Below are 20,948 nucleotides of genomic sequence, written 5' to 3' on the forward strand. Positions count from 1 at the left end.
GCTTGGGTGGGCTTCTGGCTTTGCCCATACTAAGCTGTGTGACTTTGGATGGTCACTTTACCACTCCAGGACCGTCTCCCCCCACCACAATATGGGGATTCTAGAACCCAACCCCAAGGCTGTTCATGAAGTCGCAGTGTCCTGGTGATGCTGGGTAGGGGTCCAAACACCCTGCGCTCTTCCATTCATTTCTGAGAATGCTTCCTCCTCAAATCATTGGCTTCAAACTGAATCCCAAACCCAGCAAACCCTATCCCTTCCCTCCCACAGACCATTCAGAGACGACACATGTTAAGATGGCAGCTTTAATCATATTGGCCGAGGCCCTCAGGCTCACTCCACTGTAGACCTCCTTGGGCACATGCCCACTGTTGGCCATGCCTAGAACGCTCTTCCCAAGTACCACTGCCCTGTGGCCACTGATGCGGAAACCTGAGGTTGTGTCAGTCTGTGGATCTCTTGGGTCTCTGTGCCTGTCTGCCTTAGAGACCTGCTGGAAACTTAGGTCAGGGTTTGTAAAAGTAGCCTTAAGCCTACCCTTCTGGCCATTTCTAGCTGCTCCTGGGGACTTGGCTCGGTCCTTCTCCCAGGGCAGGGCCAGTCGTGGTATGAGGCTGGTTGGGGAGGAGTGTCTCCACCACTGCAGCAGGCTTTCCTCCTGGGCTGAAAATCCTTGTGCTTTTGAGACCGACATGAAGAACTGAGCTGCTGGGGGCAGAGGCCTAGCCCAGGCCCTCAAGGCAGGAGACATGCAGAAGTCAGTTGCCTCTGAGCATAGACATGTGGACATCCAAATTCTCAGCTGCCACAGGGGCCAGGGCATAGTCCAGTGACTCAGCAACCTTCCAGATCAGGATATAAGGGAAGGCCTCCAGGGGACGGCCAGGCCCCAGGCCCCAAACTTTCCAGAAGGAGCCCCAGGCCTGCAGGGACATCTGCAAGGTTGGAGTTCTGACCCAAGCGGGCCTCAGGAGAGAGGAGAGCCCCCTCCAGGGGAGGCCATGGCTGACAGAGGGCTGGAGCCAACGAGGAGGCGGTGGAGCCAGCTCCCAGTGCACTCCCCATGCAGACATGCTTCTGCAAGCTCTTATGGGTTCCCTGATCTCCATGTTAGGTTCAGGCTGAGACAGACAAGGTTTCAGCTAACGCCCATTCCGGTCCGTGAGAGTCTTGGTACGGCTGCCACTCCTTCGGTGATCCGCAGGGGTGGAAGCACTGGTGGTGTACGTGTCGTAACTGTGGTCTGAGCATCCAGAGAGCTCATCGGAGACCTCCATGCCGTCGCTGATCTCTGTGGGGCCAAAGGATGGCAGAATGGGAGTGGGGAGAGTGGGGTCAATGAGGATGGCTGGCAGATGCAGTGGCAAGAGTACCCTGCAGCAAGCCCTGGTCAGGCACTTGGAGGCTGATGAGATCACTGGACTTGGGTCTGCTGCTGAGTTGGCTTTCAAGGCCCTCCTTGGACTCTGCAGACGCTCAGTCTCCTCTCCTCTGCTGTTCCGCCTTCCAGCCCCAGACAATCATCTGTCCCCTCCTGACCTTTGTGCCCGTGTGTTTATTCTACTCAGGGCCTTTGTACACATTGTCCCCTCTCCTGAGAGTGACCTCCCTGTCAACACCTCCTTTTCTTAAAATCTGGCTCAGTTGTTCTCATCTCTGTTATTACCACCTCCTAAAAGCCTCCCCTGAGCCCCCTCAAGCTGGAATGGGGCCTCCTCATGGCCCCCCGAGCTCCTGTTTCCCCCTGCCCCATCACCTCTTCTATCATCCCTACCTGTGACCCCACTAGCCGGAGTACATGCAGCACAGTGGGGAGGTCTGGGCATCTGTGTCTTGCTGTCTGGTACAGCACTGGGCATAGAACAGAGGCTCAGAAAAGGTCTGCTGAGTGGAGCTGAGCCCACCCTGAGGGGAGGGGAGGCTGAGGGGCTCTGTAAAGGACTTTTCAGCCTGGAGTGGGCAGGGTGGGGGAGGGCTGTGGCTGGCCTGAGCCTGCCCTCAGAAGGTGCTCAATGAATGGCCTTTGGCACTGAAGGATGGGGGGCCTGGAGGTACAGAACCTGCCAGGTCTAGGGGCTGGCCTGTTTTTTCTGCTCATTCTCCCTGCTCCTTCTGACTTCTCTGGGCCAGGCTGTAGGAGCCTGGGCACCCCAGGTGGGTGCCTTTGGCCCCTCGTCCCAGGAGCTCCCCAGTGTGGCTAGAGGGCTGCGGGTCACCAGGGGAGGCACTCCAACCCACCCTTAGTGCTCAGGGAAGCTCCTTTTGAGCCAAGGCAGGAGAAAACAAGTGCCCCATAGGCAAGAATCTGGGACTCCTAGGCACCTAACACAGTAACGAGTTCATCTGTTGAAGGAATGAATAAATAAAGTGGATCAGTCGCCCCCACTGGGGTGTCATTCATTCAGACAGTGGTTCCTGAGCATACCTCTGGGCCAGGTGTGGTTCTAACTGTCAAGCACGCTGTGAAGGAGTGCCAGTCCCTTTTACAGAGGAGTCTGATGCCAACATGCTTTCGTTCACCTGTCTAGTTGGGGACAGAGCTGGGATTTGAACCCCAGCCCATCTGGCTTCTAAATATCCCTCAAATCTCTCCTCTCCTCTGTGTTCCCACGTTCAGTCTCTCCCGAGTTACTGGTTTCTTTGCCTCCAGCTTCCCACTCTTGTCCACCATCCATACTTGTTATAGGTGGAATTGTGCTCTCCCCCAAAATCATAGGCTGAAGTCCTAACCCCCAGTACTGCCAGAATGTGACTTTGAGAATAAGGGTGTTGCAGATGGTAATTGGTTAAGATGAAGTCATTAAGGTGGGCCCCAGTCCAGTCTGCCTGGTATCCTTATGAAGAGGGGAGATTTGGACACATAGATGCATACTGGGAGATAACCATCTCAACACAAAGAGGACCACCCACAAGTCAAGGAGAGAAGGACCAGATCCTTCTCCCATGGCCCTCAGAATTAAGCGACCCTGCCAACACCTTGATTTTGAACTTCCAGCCTCCAGAACAGAGACAATAAATTTCTGTTGGTTAAGCCCCCCAGCTTGTGGTGCTTGTTATGGTCCTACTGTAACAAGGACAGACCTGCCCATGACCTCGCTCTGCTTTCAGGGTGAGGCCTGAGTGTATCCCTAGTGCCTTGCTCGGGTAAGTGAACATGAGGCCACCCCTCATGCCATATGGAATGGTGGATAGTTCTTGGTACCCCAGTAAGCCATAGCCCCTCACTACCTCTGAACATTGGCTTTTCCTGCCTGGGTACCCTTCCTTTCCTCTGCTCAGTCAGCCTTCATCTCCAACCCACTACCCAGGTTCCTCCTGTGCGACCTTTCTATTCCAGCTAGGTCACCCTGCAAAGTGGGCCCCGAGACCCTCACTGCCCCAGAGAGCTCTGATCACTCTCTTCTGTTACCCCACTCTGGCTCAGCATGCCCGTTAGAGCTCTAGTGGCACCCAGTTTTCTTTTCTTTCTTTTTTTTTTTTTTAAAGATTTTATTTATTTATTTATTTATTTGACAGACAAAGATCACAAGTAGGCAGAGAGGCAGGCAGAGAGAGAGGGGGAAGCAGGCTGCCCACCGAGCAGAGAGCCCGATGCGGGGCCCGATCCCAGGACCCTGGGATCATGACCTGAGCCGAAGGCAGAGGCCCAACCCACTGAGCCACCCAGGTGCCCTGAGCTCTAGTGGCACCCAGTTTTCTATGTATTTATTTATACAGCTCCCTCTTCCATCAGACTGGAATGTCAATGGGGGCTTGCAGCCAGCAAGAGTGAAAAATTAATACTTACGGTGTATAAACCAGCAGAGAGAGGTGAGACATAAAAGCAGCCCCTGCCCACCACCCTTGGGGCTGACAGCCACGGGGTCTGGAGCTGATGACCGCGTGAGGAGGGGTGTGAGTTTCTCTCTGTGTCTGTGAAGCCAGGGGCACAGATGTTTGTCCATGCTATCTGTGTTCCTGCCTATTTGTGTCACCTGCAGGTGTGTGTGCATGTGGGGGGCTGGAGGTAACCAAGCCCATGGCCTGCCTCAACTTGCAGGGCTGCCTACCTGAGAAGATGAGCTTCTCCTTCATGATGCTGACGTCCCGGCTGGTCCGACGTACTGCAGCACTCAGCATGATCTGCTCAGGGTTGTAGCTCCGTATGCCGCCCAGGCGCCACCTGCAGAGATGGCCCACGGGCACAGGTCCTTCCCCACCCTTCCCTGGAGCAGGGTCTTGTCCAGTCCCAGAGCCTATCTGGATTTGGCCTGAGAGACCGGCAAGACTCTTGTCTGACTACAGATGGGGAAACAGAGGCCCAGATGAGGGCAGAGCTATAGGGCTTGAATCGGAGTCTACTGACTCTCAGCCAGGGCTCTCCGGCCTCCCCCTTGTCCCCAGAACCCAAGATCAGGTCCCCTTGCCCCGAAGATGGTTTGTTTGGGGCTGGGGAGTTGTGTGTCAGGTGCCCACAGTTGCACACAGACTCTGAATGGGACAACTTGGGGGAGAGCTTGGCAGACATGACTCTGACACCCATCTGTGGGGTACACACCAATCTCAGGGAGTCCCAGCTGCTGGATCCTCCAGCTTCCTCATCAGGGCCAGGCTAGTGAAGCCAGAGGGGAAGTGAGGGAGGGAGAGGAGGCTGTGGGGGCCTTGTCTTCACAGGTTCAGAGGCAAGGGTGTCTGGGCCATAGGCTGCTCTGCTCCAGCAGCCCTGGAGGAGGGGCCTCTTCCCTCATGGGGAGGCGGGAATAAAAGGAGGCTGGCGGGCAAGAGATGGGGCTGTGCGGGACATGCAGGGGCCAGGCCGAGCCGGGGACGTGGATTCCTGTGCCCAGCCCAGGGCAGGTATTGCCTCAACAGGTCTTGCCCTGCAGTTCTTCTCAACCAGCCCCAAATCCCTGGTGTCCAAACTTAAGACTTTTCCTGCAGACTAGACCAAAAGATTCACTGGACCTCCACCCCCACTCCCACCAAGAGAAGCAGGGGTCAGCTTGGAAATAAGAACCCAACCCCCCAGGCACTGAGTCCTGCTGGGGTGGAAGGGGGAACCCAGACTCCATGAGAAATCAGGTGTTTCCAGATGGGGTCAGCACAGCAGAAATGGACAGACAGATGGACAGGCAGGTGGGTGAATTAAAAGAGCAGACAGACAGGGGAAAGCAAGAAGCAGAGGGGAAGGCAGCCTGTGGTCTGGCTGGGCTGGCTGCCCTACATGTCCTTGAGGGCAGCGACTGGGTCTCTCATTTGTCACAGTGTCCCTGGCGCCAACCTTAGTACCTGCTGTGTGACAGGTGCCCAGGGTATCTGTTGACTGTATGGGTGGAGGAAGGGGGCCTGCAGGGAATGGCCTCCCTCAGGGTCCCCCTCCTCTGTCAGTCCTCTTCTGACCCCCATGAAGACCATGTCATGGCCCTGGCTGGACACTGAGAGGGCCTGGCCTGTCCATTCCAGCACTTGGGCCACCTCGGCTGCCCCCTAGCACCCTGGGGCTCCGACAGTGAAGGCCTGGCTCCTTGCTAGAGGCCCAGCACAACAGCAGCACATGGGGGCGTCTGCTGATAAAGAGGATGAAGGAAGGACCAGTACGTGTCCCTTCGCTGAGCAATGTCCCTCAGCCAGGGAGCAGTTTGGGAAGCTGTCACCAGGAGGGCCAAGGCTTTGGACCAAGGTGGGGGCTTGGATCCCCCGGACCTAGGACTCATGTTGGAAATTCATAGTAAGCCCAGGAGGAAGGAGTCATGCCAGGGTCTCTGCAGCCAGGTACATCTAGGACAGGAAGCTCAACCACTGGGGGGTTCCCCCAGGGGAAAGCAGGGAGGCTGTGTGTATAAGGTGGGAGGAGTCGGGTAGGAGGCAGAAATGGGGAGTGAGAGAGATTAGAGACACACAGAAAGATAAGCAATGATTCAAGAGGCAAAGCCCAAGGGGAGACACCGAGAGATGGGAAGGGAGAGACAGAACTTGGTAGGGTTTGCTCGGGGCAGTAGTGAAGGCCCCTCCAAGTGCCAGCCTTGGGAGGGGTGGCCAGGCACAGTCCCTCCCTGGAGGGAGCTGCTTTGGTGCTGAGAGAGGCCAGGTCAGCCACCTGCTAGGAAGCACTGGCTTCCTTTCATCCACAGAAACAGCAAGGGGAACCGGAGGGAGGCCACACATGGTGAGATGGGGAGAGGAGTGCAGGGGACAGCAGGAGGCATCAGGCTACCAGGGGAGGATTCTGGGAGGGTGGCCCACCAGGGACCCTGACCCAGTCATAGGCTTGGTGCACAGCAGGTTTTCGGGTGGAACTGGAGAAGGGGATGGTGAGGAGGAGGGAGAAAGAGGAGCAGGAGAGGAAGACCACACCAGAATTACCTGATCAAGTGATAGCTGTGAGAGGCCAGAGTGCAGCAGAGAGGGGGGTGGGGAGAGAGAGGAGGGACATGCGCCGGATCAGAGCGGTGAGTGACAGAGAAAGAACGTCAGTCAGGAATAAAACAGCCAGTTGTTTGTGGCCGGATTGGGGGCCCCTGCCTGGCCCTAAGCCCTCCCCCAGACAAACCCCCCACTTCCCCGCTGCCACCCTGACAGGCAGGAGGTCTCCAGCATGGCACACCTGAGTGCTGAGTGTTGGTGACAGCCCAGACCCTGGGGAACAGGTGAGGACACAGCCGGAGAGGAGCCCAACCCGCCTGAGTCCACAGAGCAGGTCATGGCCGAGGCTGGCTCTGGGCTCCCAGCTGGGTGCTCATTCCAGAAGCTACCCGTGCTGGCTGAGGAGGAGGGGCTGGGGGGCCCCCGCTGGGCAGTCCTACCCTGAACAGGCTGCCCAGGCAGGGCTTCTCCTGGCCACGGGCTCAGGAGGAGGGTTACCTGGCTGGGGCAGGGGCTGGGTCTGTGGGGCACGCAAGGGGGTCAGAGCCCACTCACTTCTGGAGCACGAAGATGCCGATGATGAGCGTGAAGGAGATCAGGTCCGCGGTCACCCACATGAGACAGTACTCATCAGGGAGCTGTGGACAGATGACCCATGGCCAGTTTTCAGTTCTGGCTGGTTCATACCAGACCTCCAGACTGAGGTTCCGTGGGGAGGACGACCCCACGTCACCATTAGGGAAGGGCTACGGAGGATCTAGAGGGGACTTTGGGGCTTGGGGCCTTGAGATAGTATTTAGTAGGTGTGGGCTCTGAGCACTGTGGGCCTGTGTGTGTAGCATAAGAGACACAGTGGTCAGGGTGAAGGGGGCATGTGTTAATAAGCTTTGAGAATTTGTGTGTTTAAGGGGGCTCTGAGTGGAAGGGGAGTAAATGGAAGGTAGACAGCTGAATGTGGAGGTGTAAATGCAGGTGCATGTGTGGAGAGGCGTAGGGCATCTGTGCGGGTGTAAGAGTACGGGTGTCACCGTAGGGTGTGGAGTGCAGGGGCTCCCCCTCCGGGGGCCAGGGAGGGCAAAGCCTCCAGTGCGGTCAGGCCTCCCGGGCCCTTGAGCTCAGGTAAACTGGAGGAGGGATGGGGCTGCGCCTGGAGTCCTTGCTGTTGGTCAGCTCCTGTGACCTGAAAATGCGAGTGTCCTCATTGCTGCTGCTGCTGTTAGTAAGTCACTTCACCTTGTCCTGAGCAGAGCCCTTGGAGGTTTGTAAGGACAGTGGGCAGGTGGATGGACACATCGTCCATAACCTAGATTTGGTTCAGTGAGCCTGACACTGTCTCAGCCATAACAAGACCCTTGGACTGGCTATCACGTCCTCAGGGAGGTGGCAGTGGAGCACAGCGGGGAGGTCAGGGGTGCCCCGAGCGACTGGAGCTCAGGCTGTCAGGAGAGCTTCGCTCAGCCAGGTAAAAATTGGTTTTATTTGCTGTACTCTCAGAATAGCATATAATGTCCCCTATCCTTGTTCTGTTGTTACTCTTTTTCTAAGGCCTTCCCTTCCTTTAAAACACAACATAATCAATCCCCAAAACCCAAGCCCCAAGTAGTAGTTTACTTCTCTAGGGCCGTTGAATGACGTTGTTCTCCCCATGGGCTGGGCCCAGGTTCTCCCCACCCGCTAGCACCTCAGTGCAGACCGCAGAGGTCATGAAAATCCTCCTCCCATGCTGCTCCCCACTTGAGATCTCACCAGAGAGCCCCAAGCGTGGAGCCTGCCCCCACCTCATGCCCCAGGTTCTCTCGACACACCCCCAGGGACCCGCTGCCCCCCCCCCCATTCCCCAACTCACCATGATCCAGAGCGGGGAAGGCACCTGGGACAGAGTGTGGGAGTTGTCGGACGTGACGGAGGGGACCCCCGCGCACCACAGCAGGGAGAAGAGCCAGGGCGCATTGACCGTGTAGAGGTTCACACTCAGGTTCCAGGACGCATAGTCCCTGTGGGGCAGGCAGACAGAGGCGGTCAGCCCTCTGAGGGGGGCTTCTGGGCCCAGCGTGGAACCCCTTTATGAACCCACTGTCCTCATAGCTGTCCCCGAGAAAGGAGTCTCCATCCCCAGAGGACCAAGCTCAGACAACACCTAGACCTGATACTCTCGAGCTCTACTCTCTGAACCACGAGCCCCAGAGCATCCGACCCCCACCCCCACCCCCACCGCGTGAGCTGGGGTGGGTACCTGAGCTCCTGGCGGGACACCTGAGTGTAGCGCAGGTTCAGCCTCTGGATGTGGCCTCTCCGCAGGCTGGCGGCTGCCTCCTTGGAGCCTGAAGTCTGCTGGAAACCAGGAGCCACCTTCCGCACGAAGGGCCTCTGCCAGTTGGGCAGCCACATGACCTGCAGGCGGGAGCAGGCGGCCTCACCTGGGGTTACAGCGTCTACCCCTCCTAAAGCTCCTGGGAGGGTTCAAGGCGATGGGATGCGGCCCACGGCGAGGCTCACATGTAATAAGCATCTACAGGGGACAACGTGGTCCAGCCGAGCCTGTGAAACTGCTCTCCCCTCCGGACCCCTGTCCCAAGACTGATAACCCACGTCACTCTGCAGCTTGCCACCAGTCCCTTGTGCTGCCACGAAGTGGTTTCTGATTTCTCTGATCTCCGAGTGTGAGTCCGCAAGGATGCGGAAATAGCAGTGTTCCAGAGAGCCTGCTCCTGCCCACTGTCCACTCTGAAGGCCTTCCTTTTTTCCCTCTGGACCCTGGGCTAACCTGTCAGGAGGGCAAGGGGTGTGCTCCCCCTTTTTGCCCTGGTGGAAGTGGAGGTCTGGGCGGGCGGTGTGGAGGCGGGGGCCTCACCTGGTGCTGGGGGAAGCCAGAGTGCAGCAGGGCGTCCAGCGTGGCATTGAGGAAGCTGCTGCGGTAGGGGTGTTCACGAGGTGGTTCTCGCAGGTTGAGCAGCAGGGTGGCGTTGCCCTTGGCCAGCTCCAGGAGCTCTGCCAAGCTGCAGATGGACTGGTTCTGTGCCTCCCTGTGGTCGGAGGGCGAGAGGGAGCTGGCCGTCCAGAAGGGGTCCGTCTGGCAGAGACAGGGGTACACACGGCTACATCACCAGCACCCCCAACACTGAGGGGCTGCTGGGGCACAGGGTCAGGTGATCTTCTGGCTGGGGCCCTGTGGGGGGCGTCTAGAAGACCCCAACCCTAGCTTACCCACGCCACCCCGGTTTTCTGGAAGTCATTTGCTTGGGACTTCTCCCAGACGCCTGCACATTCTCCTTTAGTAGCATTTCATAGGAACCAGTCTCCCTCTGGAGTTTCACAAAGTCACAGTTTTTACCTGTTAACTCTCATCATTGCCGTCAACTTTTTCTGACGGGGAAGATAGAACCAGAACAAGCAGTGACGACCACGCCACATGGCACTCGGGCTCCAGCGGCGGGAGCTCAAGCAGGCCTCTAACTGGCCTGGCTGCAAGTCCCTGCTGCTAGGGTACTAGCGGTCCTCTGAGCTGCTGGCCACCCCTGGCCCCCTCATTCCGTGGGGTCCTGCCTGTGTGGTCCATGCCTAGGGCTGGGACAGGTAGAGCCACACCTTCAGGAACCACTGGCCAGCATTGAGCCTCTGCAGGATGGTCCAGTTGAGCATGGAGGCGGGTCTGCGGGCGAGCTCTGGGAACTCCTGCTCCACGTTGGTGGTTCGACGTAGGGTGTTGTCGTGCATGAGGAAGGGCACGCCGTCCAGGCTGCGGGAAGGTGGGACCCCCACGTCACTGTCCACCCAGGTCCCTCACCTGCCTGCCAGTGATCCCTCCCCAACCCCCACACACTCCTTCCCACCCACGTACACCAGCCCCCATGGGACCCAAGCGGGCTTTGCTTCTTTCTGGGCCTCAGGCTCCCTCTGTGCACAAGGTGGATGGGGTGAGTCCCTCTGGCTTTTTGTGAGGGTTAGAGTGGGATAGCAGAAAGGTGCTACCTCATTTGACAATGGGAAAGGCAATTATCTAGCTTAAGCCCACTAGCGCGGGAAGTGGTAGAACTTGATGAGAACCCAATCCATGTGATGCCATAATAGGACAGGACAAATGCAGGCCCTCTGGACACATTCCCCTCTACCGCCCTCCTCCTCTACCCCACTGGGGCTGCCAGTAGCCCATGTGGTTTCTTTTTTTTTTTTTTTTAAAGATTTTATTTATTTACTTGAGAGAGAGACAGTGAGAGAGAGCATGAGTGAGGAGAAGGTCAGAGAGAGAAGCAGACTCCCCATGGAGCTGGGAGCCCAATGTGGGACTTGATCCTGGGACTCCAGGATCATGACCTGAGCCGAAGGCAGTCGTCCAACCAACTGAGCCACCCAGGCGTCCCTAGCCCATGTGGTTTCTTAGAAGAGGTATGCATGGCCCCCTTCCTCAGGGCATCTTACCACCACCTGCTGGAAGGTGATGAACACACAGTTCTGTGGTGTCTGCACTCAGAGCCTCACACGCGTGGTGCCCTCACTCACTCCACCACCTGTGTAAACTGTAGGTGGTAGTCCCCACTTTCCCATTCTCAGAGCTCCTCTGTTGTGAGATGGCTATGAATTCTCAATCTTTGTAATAATAGGTGCTTTTGCAATCTCTATGTTGAGAACACAGAAGTCATTTTATGTGGTCTTTGAACATCACAGTGACTATCTCGTTCTGCGTGTGCTTATCTCCCTTACCTGTGTTTGAGCTCCGTCTTGCTGAGCCACATACAGCTGGCCTCTCCTTTGACTGCATCTGTGGCAGGACTCTAGATCCCACTCCCCTACCTCTGCTTGAACCATGAGCACCCATCTGTCTCCCTATTTTGTATCCTGGCATTTGGCACAAACAAGGTGTGGGCCCTCAGTGGCTTATCCAAGCCTCTGCCCTCCCATCTCTGAAGCTCTGGGACCTGAGGTTCAGCAGAGTCCCAAATGTGGATGCAGCAGGGATGATGGGGGACTGTGGTCCTCCCAACAGCCACACCTACCTGATGGTGACATCAGCCTGTAACCCATACAGCTTCTGCTCCAGGGCCTTCCGGAAGGACATCAGCGTGTGCTCTGGGGCCAGCTGGGCAGGAGAGGAGAGCCAAAATTTTAGCTGATACACATCTCCCCCGCTGACGCAGAAACTTGTGTGTCAGGAGGCTGGAGTAAGCCTGCTTCTAGTTCCCGCTCATCCAGGCAGTAGCTGTGGGACCCTGGGCACCCATGCAGCTTCTCTGAGGCTCCATTTCCTCATCTGTTAAATTGTGCCTGCCTTACAGGTTTTGTTGGTGAGGGAGGAGGCAGAGCTGGTTAGTGTTGATGTACATAAATGTGGGGGTGTGAAGGCTCTTATACAGCTCTCTGCCTTGTGGCAGTCTTGGACTGGAGCTGCAAGCCATGTTTCCTCCTGGTTACCCCCGGGGTCTGGGTGGAGATCCTAGAGGGAGAGGAGGGGGTACTCAGGATGGCAGTTTCCATGGGGCGCCCAGTTTTTGCATCTGTACAGACATGACAAGACCATCTCCTAGATGTTTCCATGGATTATAAGCCCCCAACATGTTGCCTGATATGCAGTAAGTGCTTGATAAGGGACTACTATTAATCCTATAGCATATAAATCAGAAGATTCTGGTTCTAGCCCTGGCCCTGCCATAGCTTTGTGACCATTGGTGCATCTTTTTCTCCTATGGACCTCAGTTTCCCTGTTTTCCCCTTGGGGGTGATATTCAGTGTTCTCGGAATTCACTTGTCCTTCAAATTGGGAGTCAGAGTTCCAAGTGTCCCTCCCTAGTCTGTTCGGTCTGAAGACCCTGTCATACCCTGTGTCACCACTGGGGGTCACGACCATACCAAGGATTGGACTAGGAGCCAGAGCAGTACAGGCTAGGCTGGAAGGGGAAGGGAGGTCTGGCAGTAAGGGATGGGCCGATCTCATTCCCACCAAGACACACTTGTGCCCTTCTTCTCTCCCTCTGGCCGTGCTGCTCCCACACGTAACACATCCCCTTCCTCTGGGAGGTAGCCTGGTACAGCAAGGGCTGTGGGGCTGAGAAGGAATGATTCCACTTCCCTCTCACCTCACCTCTGCACCTTGGCTTCTCTGCTGTAATATTTTAAAGCAAATCTCAGCTATCCAGACATCATATTGTTTTGCCTATACATACTTCAGGATGGATCTGTAAAACAGGCTAATGTTATTGAGCTCATAGGAGAGAAGAGAGACAGCAGCAGTCTCTATAACTGAGCTCCTTTCTTCCTCTTTCCTTGGGGCAGAGCAGCTCTGGAGGACAGGGCTCCCTTCCCCCATTCAGGTGGGCTGTGTGAGGCCCCACTCGGAGGCAGAGGTGGCACAGGGCCTCAGAGACATCAGAGACAGGCATGGACTTGGTGGAGTTCCTGCCCCTCCTGCCTCTAAATGCCCTGCAGCCAGGCCTCCCCCTGAGGGGTGCCAGTGCTCCCCTGTGGACTGCAGCTGCAGAAGGTAGATGGGGAGACACAAAGGAGCACAGCAGGGGCAATAAATACTCCCGGGGAGCAGAGGCAGTGAGGGGGAAGGGCAGAGGCTTTGTAAACTCAGGTCTCCTGGGGTAGGGGTTGGCCCCTGGAGAAAGAGCTGTGGAAACTTAGCCCTCCCTGGCCAGCCTGGGGACCCCAAAAGGGCTCCAAGGAGCACACCTGTGTGTGATTTCAGGGTGAATCTTCATCCCTACATGCCTCAGACCTAAGCCCAGCTGGAATTCTGCTGTCAGGAATGTATATGTGGGGGTGGCTGTCACAAACGGGTCCATACACCCAAGGGCACACAGATGCCCTCTCAGAGACAGCAGTGTGCACTCAGGCTTCTCACACCCAGATGCATGGGTCCAGAAGCAGTGACACACTCGGGTATAGACCCCAACACACATGCAGGCACAGTGACACATGGGACCGTGTCAGACACGTGTGCCAGCCATTCTGCAGCCACCTTGGGGACGTGATCAGCCAGAGGCACAACGTGGGAAATTCTACAGGAGAAATGACTTCTTTGACATATAAACAGCATATGGAAAAAAGGGAGGGGGATCACCATATACTAGAAGATGCTGGGAGATGTGTCAGCCAGATGTGCCATGTGGTCCCCGTTTGCATCCTGATTGTTAACAACTCCGCTGTAAAAAGGAGCTTTTGAGTCAACAAAGGAAAGCTAAACATGGGTGCAGTAGAAGATAATATTAAAGAATTACTATTAATTTGGTTGGATGTAACAGCAGCATTGTAGTTGTCATTATATTAAAACAACAACAAAAAAAGTCCTTATGGATTAGAGATCCATCCTGAAGTATGTATAGGCAAAACAATATGATGTCTGGATAGCTGAGATTTGCTTTAAAATATTACAGCAGAGGGGTGCCTGGCTGGCTCAGTCTGTGGAGCATGAAGCTTTCTTTTTAAAAAGATTTTATTTATTTATTTCTGAGAGACAGAGCGAGAACACGGGGTGTGGGGTGGGAGGAGCAGAGGGAGAGGTGGAGGGAGAGAATCCCAAGCAGACTCCATGCCGAGGGAAGAGCATAGCCTGACCTGGGGCTTGATCCCACAACCCATGAGATCATGACCTGATCCAAAACCAAGAATCCGATGCTCAACTGACTGAGCCACCCGGGTGTCCTGAGCATGCAGCTCAGGGTCATGAGTTCAAAACCAGCATTGGGTATAGAGATTGCTTAAATAAATATACTTTTAAAAAAATCTTAAAATAGGGGTGCCTGGGTGGTGCAGTCAGTTGAGTATCCAATTCTTGGTTTCAGCCCAAGTGGTGATCTTGGGGTCGTGGGATCGAGCCCTGCATCTGGTCAGTGCTCAGGGTGGCGTCTGCTTGGGATTGTCTCTCCCTCTCCCTCTGTCCCTCCTACTTGTGTTCTCTGAAATAAATAAATCTTTTTAAAAATCTTAAAAATAAAATATTGTGGAAAAGAAAAAAGGGAGATAGAGGAAACGAGAGTGGCAAGAGAACTGATAAGTGTTGAATGTGGTCTTGGAGTCATTATACTATTCTTCTTTCTAGGATTCCTTATACCATTCTTGCAACTTCTATAAATAATAGAAAGTTTTCCCATTAAAAAAAATAATCCATGCTGGGGCCACCCGGCTCCTTCCCGTTGGCTGAGCACCACCCCTTCAGGGCATGAGCTTGGGTGATCTGGGTACTGAATGGAGGAGGGCCTGTAATCTTGGGCTCCACCCACCTGAGGGGGCTGTGCTTCTAAGCTCTGCTCATGATCCTTTGTAGCATAAATCTCAGAGGGGACTGGTGAGACACACAGGCAACATGGGGCAAAACTGGACCCCAACCCCAGATCCCTCTGACTCCACAGCCATGGCCTTTCTAGCTAGTTTCCTCCAGGTATTGGGACCAGCAAGGGATATATGTTGGGAGGACTCCAGGGTCCAGTTTGGGCACAGGTGTCTGAATCTTACCTAGAAAATGGGCACAGTAACACTCACCACAGGTAGTGAGGAAGAACCTAAGGGTGATTCACAGCCCCATTGGACTCAACACCTCCTTTTTAAAAGTTACTTTGTGAGGCCACCTTGACTACCCTGAAATTCAGTAACATCATGGAACTCTGAATCACTGCAAAAACCAAGAAAAAGCTCTCACAAAGTCCTTGAGCGCTCCCTGGGGGTGGGAAGTGGTACTGCTTCTGTTAAGAACCACAAGTTCAGGGTGTCCTTGAAGGAACCCCTGGTCCAGAGAAGGGAGAGGGCCTGCCCCAGAAAGCAGGAATGTCTCCCTCTTACTGTCTGTGCACCAGGATCATAGCCGGGCCCTTCACGTGTGCTAAGTCCTACTTCACATGGCCCAGACACTTTCCATTAGCCCAGGATACAAGATGAGGAAATGGGCATGGAGCAGATAGGGATTGATCCAGGCTCCCACAGCTGCCAAAAGACCAAGGGAGCATGCCTCTGAACCCGTCCTCTCAAGTGGAAGGTCTGCTGTGGGGTCACAGGGCTCAGACTTTGACTTCTTCCTCTCTCTATTTCAACCCTGTTCAGCTACATTCCGATTAACAATGGGCTCTGAGCTGCACCCATCCCCTCCGGCCCCCACAGCCTGGAAGGTGTTCCTTCTGGCTCTTGTAACCCAGGGTCCTGCTGTTCTCCCCACACCCGGCACTCTCTCCTGGGCCTTCCCAACCCACAACCTGGCCCGGTCTGTCCCTGGCCTGAAGCCTTCCCGTGTCTCCCCAGGGCCCTCAGGATAAAAGTTAAATATTTTTAGCAAGATGCCTTCAGGATGCTTCAGGATTCAGTCCCATCTAAGCTCCCTAGCTTTTCCACCAGTTCTCCCACATACCCTCTGGAAGGGATTACTACGGTTGCTACACTATGCTTATTCTGTCCTTTTCCCTACAAGGTCCTCCTTACAAGGAGCTAGTCTTGGCCTGTCTCCCCCAGAATGGCAGCTCCTCCCCCCAACTCTGTTAGGACCCTCAGGTGGCACTCACCATGGGGGCGCCGCGGTGGCCAATGAGGGCAGGCTTGGGGCCCAGGTCCTTTTTCTCCATGATGCAGGGAGAGGAGATGGTGAGAGGTGCCAGGTACAAGGCAAACACAATGGCGAAGAAGGTACAGAGAATGGCCATCTGGGAGGCTGCAGACACAGGCTGTGAGTGAGGCTGTCTGGTGAGCCGTGTGGCTCCCAGGAGGCCCACCCACGAACTGTGGGGAATGCTGGACCTTTCTTCCCTCCACCTGTCAGGACCCAGACACTCTCTGGGGACCCTGCACCATGGGCAGCTGCCATTGGGAAGGTGAGCTTGACTTCTAACTCCCACATAGACAGGCATGCAGACGAGGAGTCCTGAAGGGCCTACTGGGGCTGCAGCCTTCGGTGGAATGTGTGGGCCACTCTGAACCAGAACCCCCCCACGCCGAGAGCAACACCTTGTCCCCAGGCCACCTAGGTGAGGGCAGGTAGTCATACTTACAGGTCCGTTCTGCCCGGGCGAACTGTCCTGCCACAATCCAGGAGAGTGCAGTGATGGCGGCCAGGGCCCCGACGTGCAAGAATGGTGCTGTGCCCTTGTGTATGGGAAGGGGCAAGAGGGACCATTGGCTCGCAGCCATGTCCATTTCCTCTGGTCACCAGCATCCTGATAGCCTGTCTCTATCCATGGGGCAGGCAACTCTGTCTCCGTTTTTCAGTGGAGGACACTCAGGGTGCAGAAACCCCAAGCTGTAGCCTCCTTCCTGCTCTGACTTACTCTGTGACCCAGACAGCTCCCTACTCCCTCTGGGCCTTTGGAGAGACGTGAGCCATGAAAAGGCATGAAAAAAAAAAAGCCATGAAAAGGCCTTGTTTGGAAGGTTCTGAGGAAGCGGCTGCCCAGCACCCCACCCCCCACTCACCTGCAGGGAGATGAGCAGCACCTCCCATTCGTCCTCCCACAGCTGGGCCACGGCTGACATGGCTACCACTGTGGACACCAGGATGACCACCAGCCCTATCTGGAAGGGGAAGAGTCACCAGACAAGAGGATCAGAACAGGTGTGCCTAGACAGCCAGAGTGTCCCCAAGTGTGTCTGAGAGGGGAGCAGAGGCGGCGGGAGAGGCTGAGAGACACAGACACAGGGAGGAATGGAGAGTGCAAGAGAGACCCACAAAGCAGGGAGGCGGGGAAGTGGAGAAGAGGCATGACTGTAAGAGAGCCAGAGCCGGCCAGCCAGAAGCGACAGTGAGGGACAGAGGCAGGAGGAGGCTAGCGGACCTCAAGCGAACAGGAGGGAGGCTGGAGAGGAGAGAAGGTGGGAGGAAGCTGGGGGGAGGCAGAGGCGCAGCCCAGTGTTCAGCCCCACTGAGGGTGTGATGAGGGAAGATATTCAGCCAGTGGGGACATCTGGACTCAGCCGGTCACTCTCCTAGCCCAGCCAGCAGCTCTTGGGGTGAAGGGTGACTTGTCCAGGCCATGCGGCCAGAGGTGGAAGAGCTGGGTCCCCAGCAGGAGCTGAGAGCCCCGGAGGTTGGAGCAAGCTGGAGTGAGCCGGGGTGCAGCCCCACCGGCCCAACTGCCAAGGCTTGCTCCCAGCCCCCACCTCCGAGCTTTGGCTTGGGTGGGGGTGCTGCCCTCTGAGCTGCCTCCTGGAGGAAGCAAGAAGTGTGACTCCAAGGGAAGACAACACAGGACCTCCACAGGACAGAGAGCTCCGGGGACAGATGAGTATGGAACATCTCATGCAAAGCCAGATGCTCCCCAAAACTAAGCGCAGCCCAGTATCTAACTACCCCACCCCCCGCACAGCCACCTTTGCCTCACTGCCAAGCCTGGCACCTTAAAGCTCAAGTCACACCTCTTCCCCAAATCCCCCAACCCCCTGCTCCATAATGCGCCAGTCAAGGCCCCACCCTGCCCTACAGCTGCTGTCTCCCCACTGTCCCCCTTCCTGTAGCACCTTCCTCAAGGCAGCAGCCTTCTGAGAGCCCTCCACCAACTGAACAAGCCCGGATGGTGAGGGCACAGACAGCGGTGGATCCATCTCTGTCCCCTGCCAGGCAGGGAAGATTCATTTCTCCTGGGATTAAGTTTTCCTTTGGAGGTTTGGCACTACAGCCCATCAGCCCGGAGATGAACATTCCCATAAGCAGCAGTGATGAGGCTGAGGTGGGTGGGGGTCTTTATGGCTGTAATGTACTGGCCTGGGGGACATGGGAAGAGGGGAGGCACAGGTAGTCAGAGGGCCTGTGTGCCCGGGGCCAGGGAAGGGATGTCCTGCTTTCCTTGTGTTTATTCTTCTAATGTCCCGGGTGAGGTCATGATCACCCTAATTTTATGTGCAGGGAAACTGCTCAGCAGAAGAGCTGGCATGTGTGTAGTTCTGAAGGGCAGATCCAGAAGCAGACCCCATCCTGCCTGTCCCAGAGGTTGTGCTCTTTCTGGAGTGTCACACTGCTGTGGAGGGAGGCCAGGGGTGTGCTTGCCATCCCTGAGAATCCCTCCTCCACACACAGGCTCTCTGCCCCCCGCCCCGCTGCCCCCTCCAGGCCAGCCCTGCACACCGCAAAGGTCTCTGGAGGGTTGCTTCTGACAGTCTTACTACATTTAACTGTTAGTGGAAAGGCTTGCAGTAATGCTGATTTCCCATAATCCTAGCACAATTAAAATTGTTATTCTCTCCTAGTCTTGCCATTGCTGTCGTGGCAACCATTATGCTTAGAGGCGTTACTGCGGCGTTCAGTGTCTGTGGGGTCCCCCCCACCCCTCTGTCTCCTGAAGCTACAATAATAGCACTGACGCCCAACATGACCATTGTTCCTCACATCTGACTGCAAAGGATAGAGTTCATGCAGAAGGCCCAGGGATGGCCTGCTCGGCTCCTGTGAAAGCGGTCTTTGGTCTTCTGCACAAGTAGGACTGTGGTTTGAGAGGACAGAGGAAGGGACAGGGACACAGGCAGCCTGTCCATGCAGCAAAGGGCTGGAAGCCAGGCTTGCAGAGGGGTCATAGGGCGGCCTCCCAGGGGCAGCTAGATGCTGGGCTCTGTGGTCCTCATGGCAGGCTGGGGTTTGGGGCTCTGCACGTCCCATCCTTCAGTCAGACCCCAACTCTGCAGCCCTACGGGGAGAGGCTAGCCTCCCGAAGCACATCTTCTGAGCTGTGCAATGGGAAGAGAGAGTGTCCACCTGAAAGGGGTATGGGGACAAGGGACAGAAAGCAGGTAGCGTGCCAGTAAGCACAGTGGTCAGCGCCCAGAGAGTAAATGCTTGCTAAGTGTTAGTGGTAGCATTTGAAAAAGCGGGCATTATACCAAATGAGCAAGATTATTACCGAGAGTAACCGACATACTGTGTGGAAAGTGTCAGACACACAGAATGAGCGCCGAGGACACAAGGCCATGGCTACCGTGAGGAGTAGCACCTAGCGCAAGTGTGCCTTCCTGAACAGCAGCTGGACAGGGAGGGGGCCGGACATCAGGAAGAATTGGGGACCCCGGCCTGGTTGGTCAGGAGGTGTGGGGGAGGCTGGGCCCAGCTCCCTTGGTAATTGGCGGTGTGGCTGCATGGTGCCCCACCCTCTTTTCTGGGCTAACAGCTTGAGTCACTGGCAGACACCTCCTCCAGGCAGCCCCTAGACTGGGGGCTGCTGCCGCTGTGGTAGAGGAGTCAGACAAGGCCACAGATGGGGGCATGGCAGTGTCGGGACGGGGAACAGCCTGGGAAGGTGGGAGCTGTGGTCAAAGCCCCTCGCAGCAGTGGCCTCAGAGCCAATTCTGGAGTGGAGGGTGGGGTGGAAATGGGGCATCTCAGGGAAAGGACTTCCTGTTTACTGGAAAGCCCCAAGCACACTTCGACCTTCTTACCTTCTGGGCCCCTGGACTTGGCTCCTATTTCTGGGAAACAGAAGCCTTGGGAGGACTGGGCAGGAAAGGGGAAGGTCCCCAAGTGGACACCCAGATCTGCTTGCGGTACCCTGCCTGCCCCAAATGGCTCCCTCTCTGCACCATCCTGGGCCCTCTGCTCTGCAGCCAGCCCTACTCACGACCTGGGGAACCAGAGAGGCTCAAAATAAAGCTAACGATTAAAACATCAAACTGTCAGAGGTAAAGCAAGACGATATTGGCATGAGACCAGAGAGAGAAGTGGAAGTAAATAAAAAGCTCAGAAAGATCTTTTCTTTTCTTTCTTTCTTCCTTCCTTTCCTTCCATCCTTCCTTCCTTTCTTTCTTTCTTTCTTTTCTTTTTCTTTTTTTAAGTAGGCTCTATGCCCAGTGTGGGACCCAGCGCAGGCCCTGAACTCATGACCCTGAGATCAAGACCTGAGCTGAGATCAAGAGTCAGATGCTTTACTGACTGAGCCACGCAGGCGCCCCCAGATCTAAATACATTTAAATAATTAGTCTAATATAAAAGTGTCATCTCCAATTAGAAGGAAGGAATGGATTACTGAACAGAGAGGACCTGGGAAGCCATCTAAAAAAGAACAAAGATCATACTATATCCCTAAATAACTTCCAGAAAGATAAAATAGGTAAATGTTAAAAAAAAAAAAAAAAAAAGGTAGAAACCTACAGTTACCAAGTGATACCAGCAGAGACATTTTTTTCTGGAAAGACTTTTCTAACTCTGACACAAAACCCGGGAGACATCAAACAGATGATATATTCACACACTGAAGAATAAAAAAAGTTCTTATGGCAATAATACAAGCCCAGTGAAAAGATGAATCAGGAAGAATTATTTGCAGTTCATCAGCCAAAGGGCTAATTTTCTGGACCTATAAAGCAGTCCTACAAATCAAAAAGCAAAAAGCAAATACCATCGCTAAAAGGACAAAAGAGAGGAAGAGCCAGTTCATGGAAAAGGAAAGGGAAGTGACTCCAAATGCATGTTCAAATGAGCGGCATCTTCACCCGTCGGGTTGGCCAAAGCCAAGAAAGAAATTGGTGAACGCTTTATGGCGAGGGTGTTTTCTAAGCCCCGACTGTGGGGCGTGGATCTGTGGCACAGGGCAACGAGGCTCCGTCGCAAGAACTCTCTGCCCAGCTCACTGCCACACCATGCTGGTGAGGAAAGGAGGGTGTGGGAAACCAGGGAGGAGCTGGCGGGCAGGCGCGAGGGCTGGACACTGATGGCA

At 55.3% G+C, this 20,948-nt stretch overlaps 1 protein-coding gene across 4 annotated transcripts in view; it reads right to left on the bottom strand.

Moving 5' to 3' along the window:
* Positions 1-291: 291 nt before the first annotated feature.
* GDPD5 (glycerophosphodiester phosphodiesterase domain containing 5) overlaps positions 292-20,948 on the bottom strand; it is an 83,633-nt gene continuing 62,976 nt past the window's right edge. For all 4 annotated transcript variants that reach the window (XM_013064336.2, XM_004768022.3, XM_013064334.2 and 1 more), the window contains 11 exons: positions 16,729-16,827; positions 16,308-16,401; positions 15,825-15,970; positions 11,334-11,416; positions 9,928-10,078; positions 9,194-9,412; positions 8,576-8,733; positions 8,189-8,336; positions 6,898-6,980; positions 4,050-4,162; positions 292-1,291 (listed from right to left, as the gene is read on the bottom strand). In XM_013064336.2, the coding sequence (XP_012919790.2) occupies positions 1,143-1,291; positions 4,050-4,162; positions 6,898-6,980; positions 8,189-8,336; positions 8,576-8,733; positions 9,194-9,412; positions 9,928-10,078; positions 11,334-11,416; positions 15,825-15,970; positions 16,308-16,401; positions 16,729-16,827 (1,443 nt within the window). In that variant the 3' untranslated portion in view covers positions 292-1,142. The remainder of the gene's footprint in view (positions 1,292-4,049; positions 4,163-6,897; positions 6,981-8,188; positions 8,337-8,575; positions 8,734-9,193; positions 9,413-9,927; positions 10,079-11,333; positions 11,417-15,824; positions 15,971-16,307; positions 16,402-16,728; positions 16,828-20,948) is intronic.

Source organism: Mustela putorius, unplaced genomic scaffold (assembly GCF_011764305.1).
Source record: "Mustela putorius furo isolate JIRA1106 unplaced genomic scaffold, ASM1176430v1.1 tig00003987_pilon_pilon_pilon, whole genome shotgun sequence".
NCBI classification, from domain to species: Eukaryota; Metazoa; Chordata; class Mammalia; order Carnivora; family Mustelidae; genus Mustela; species Mustela putorius.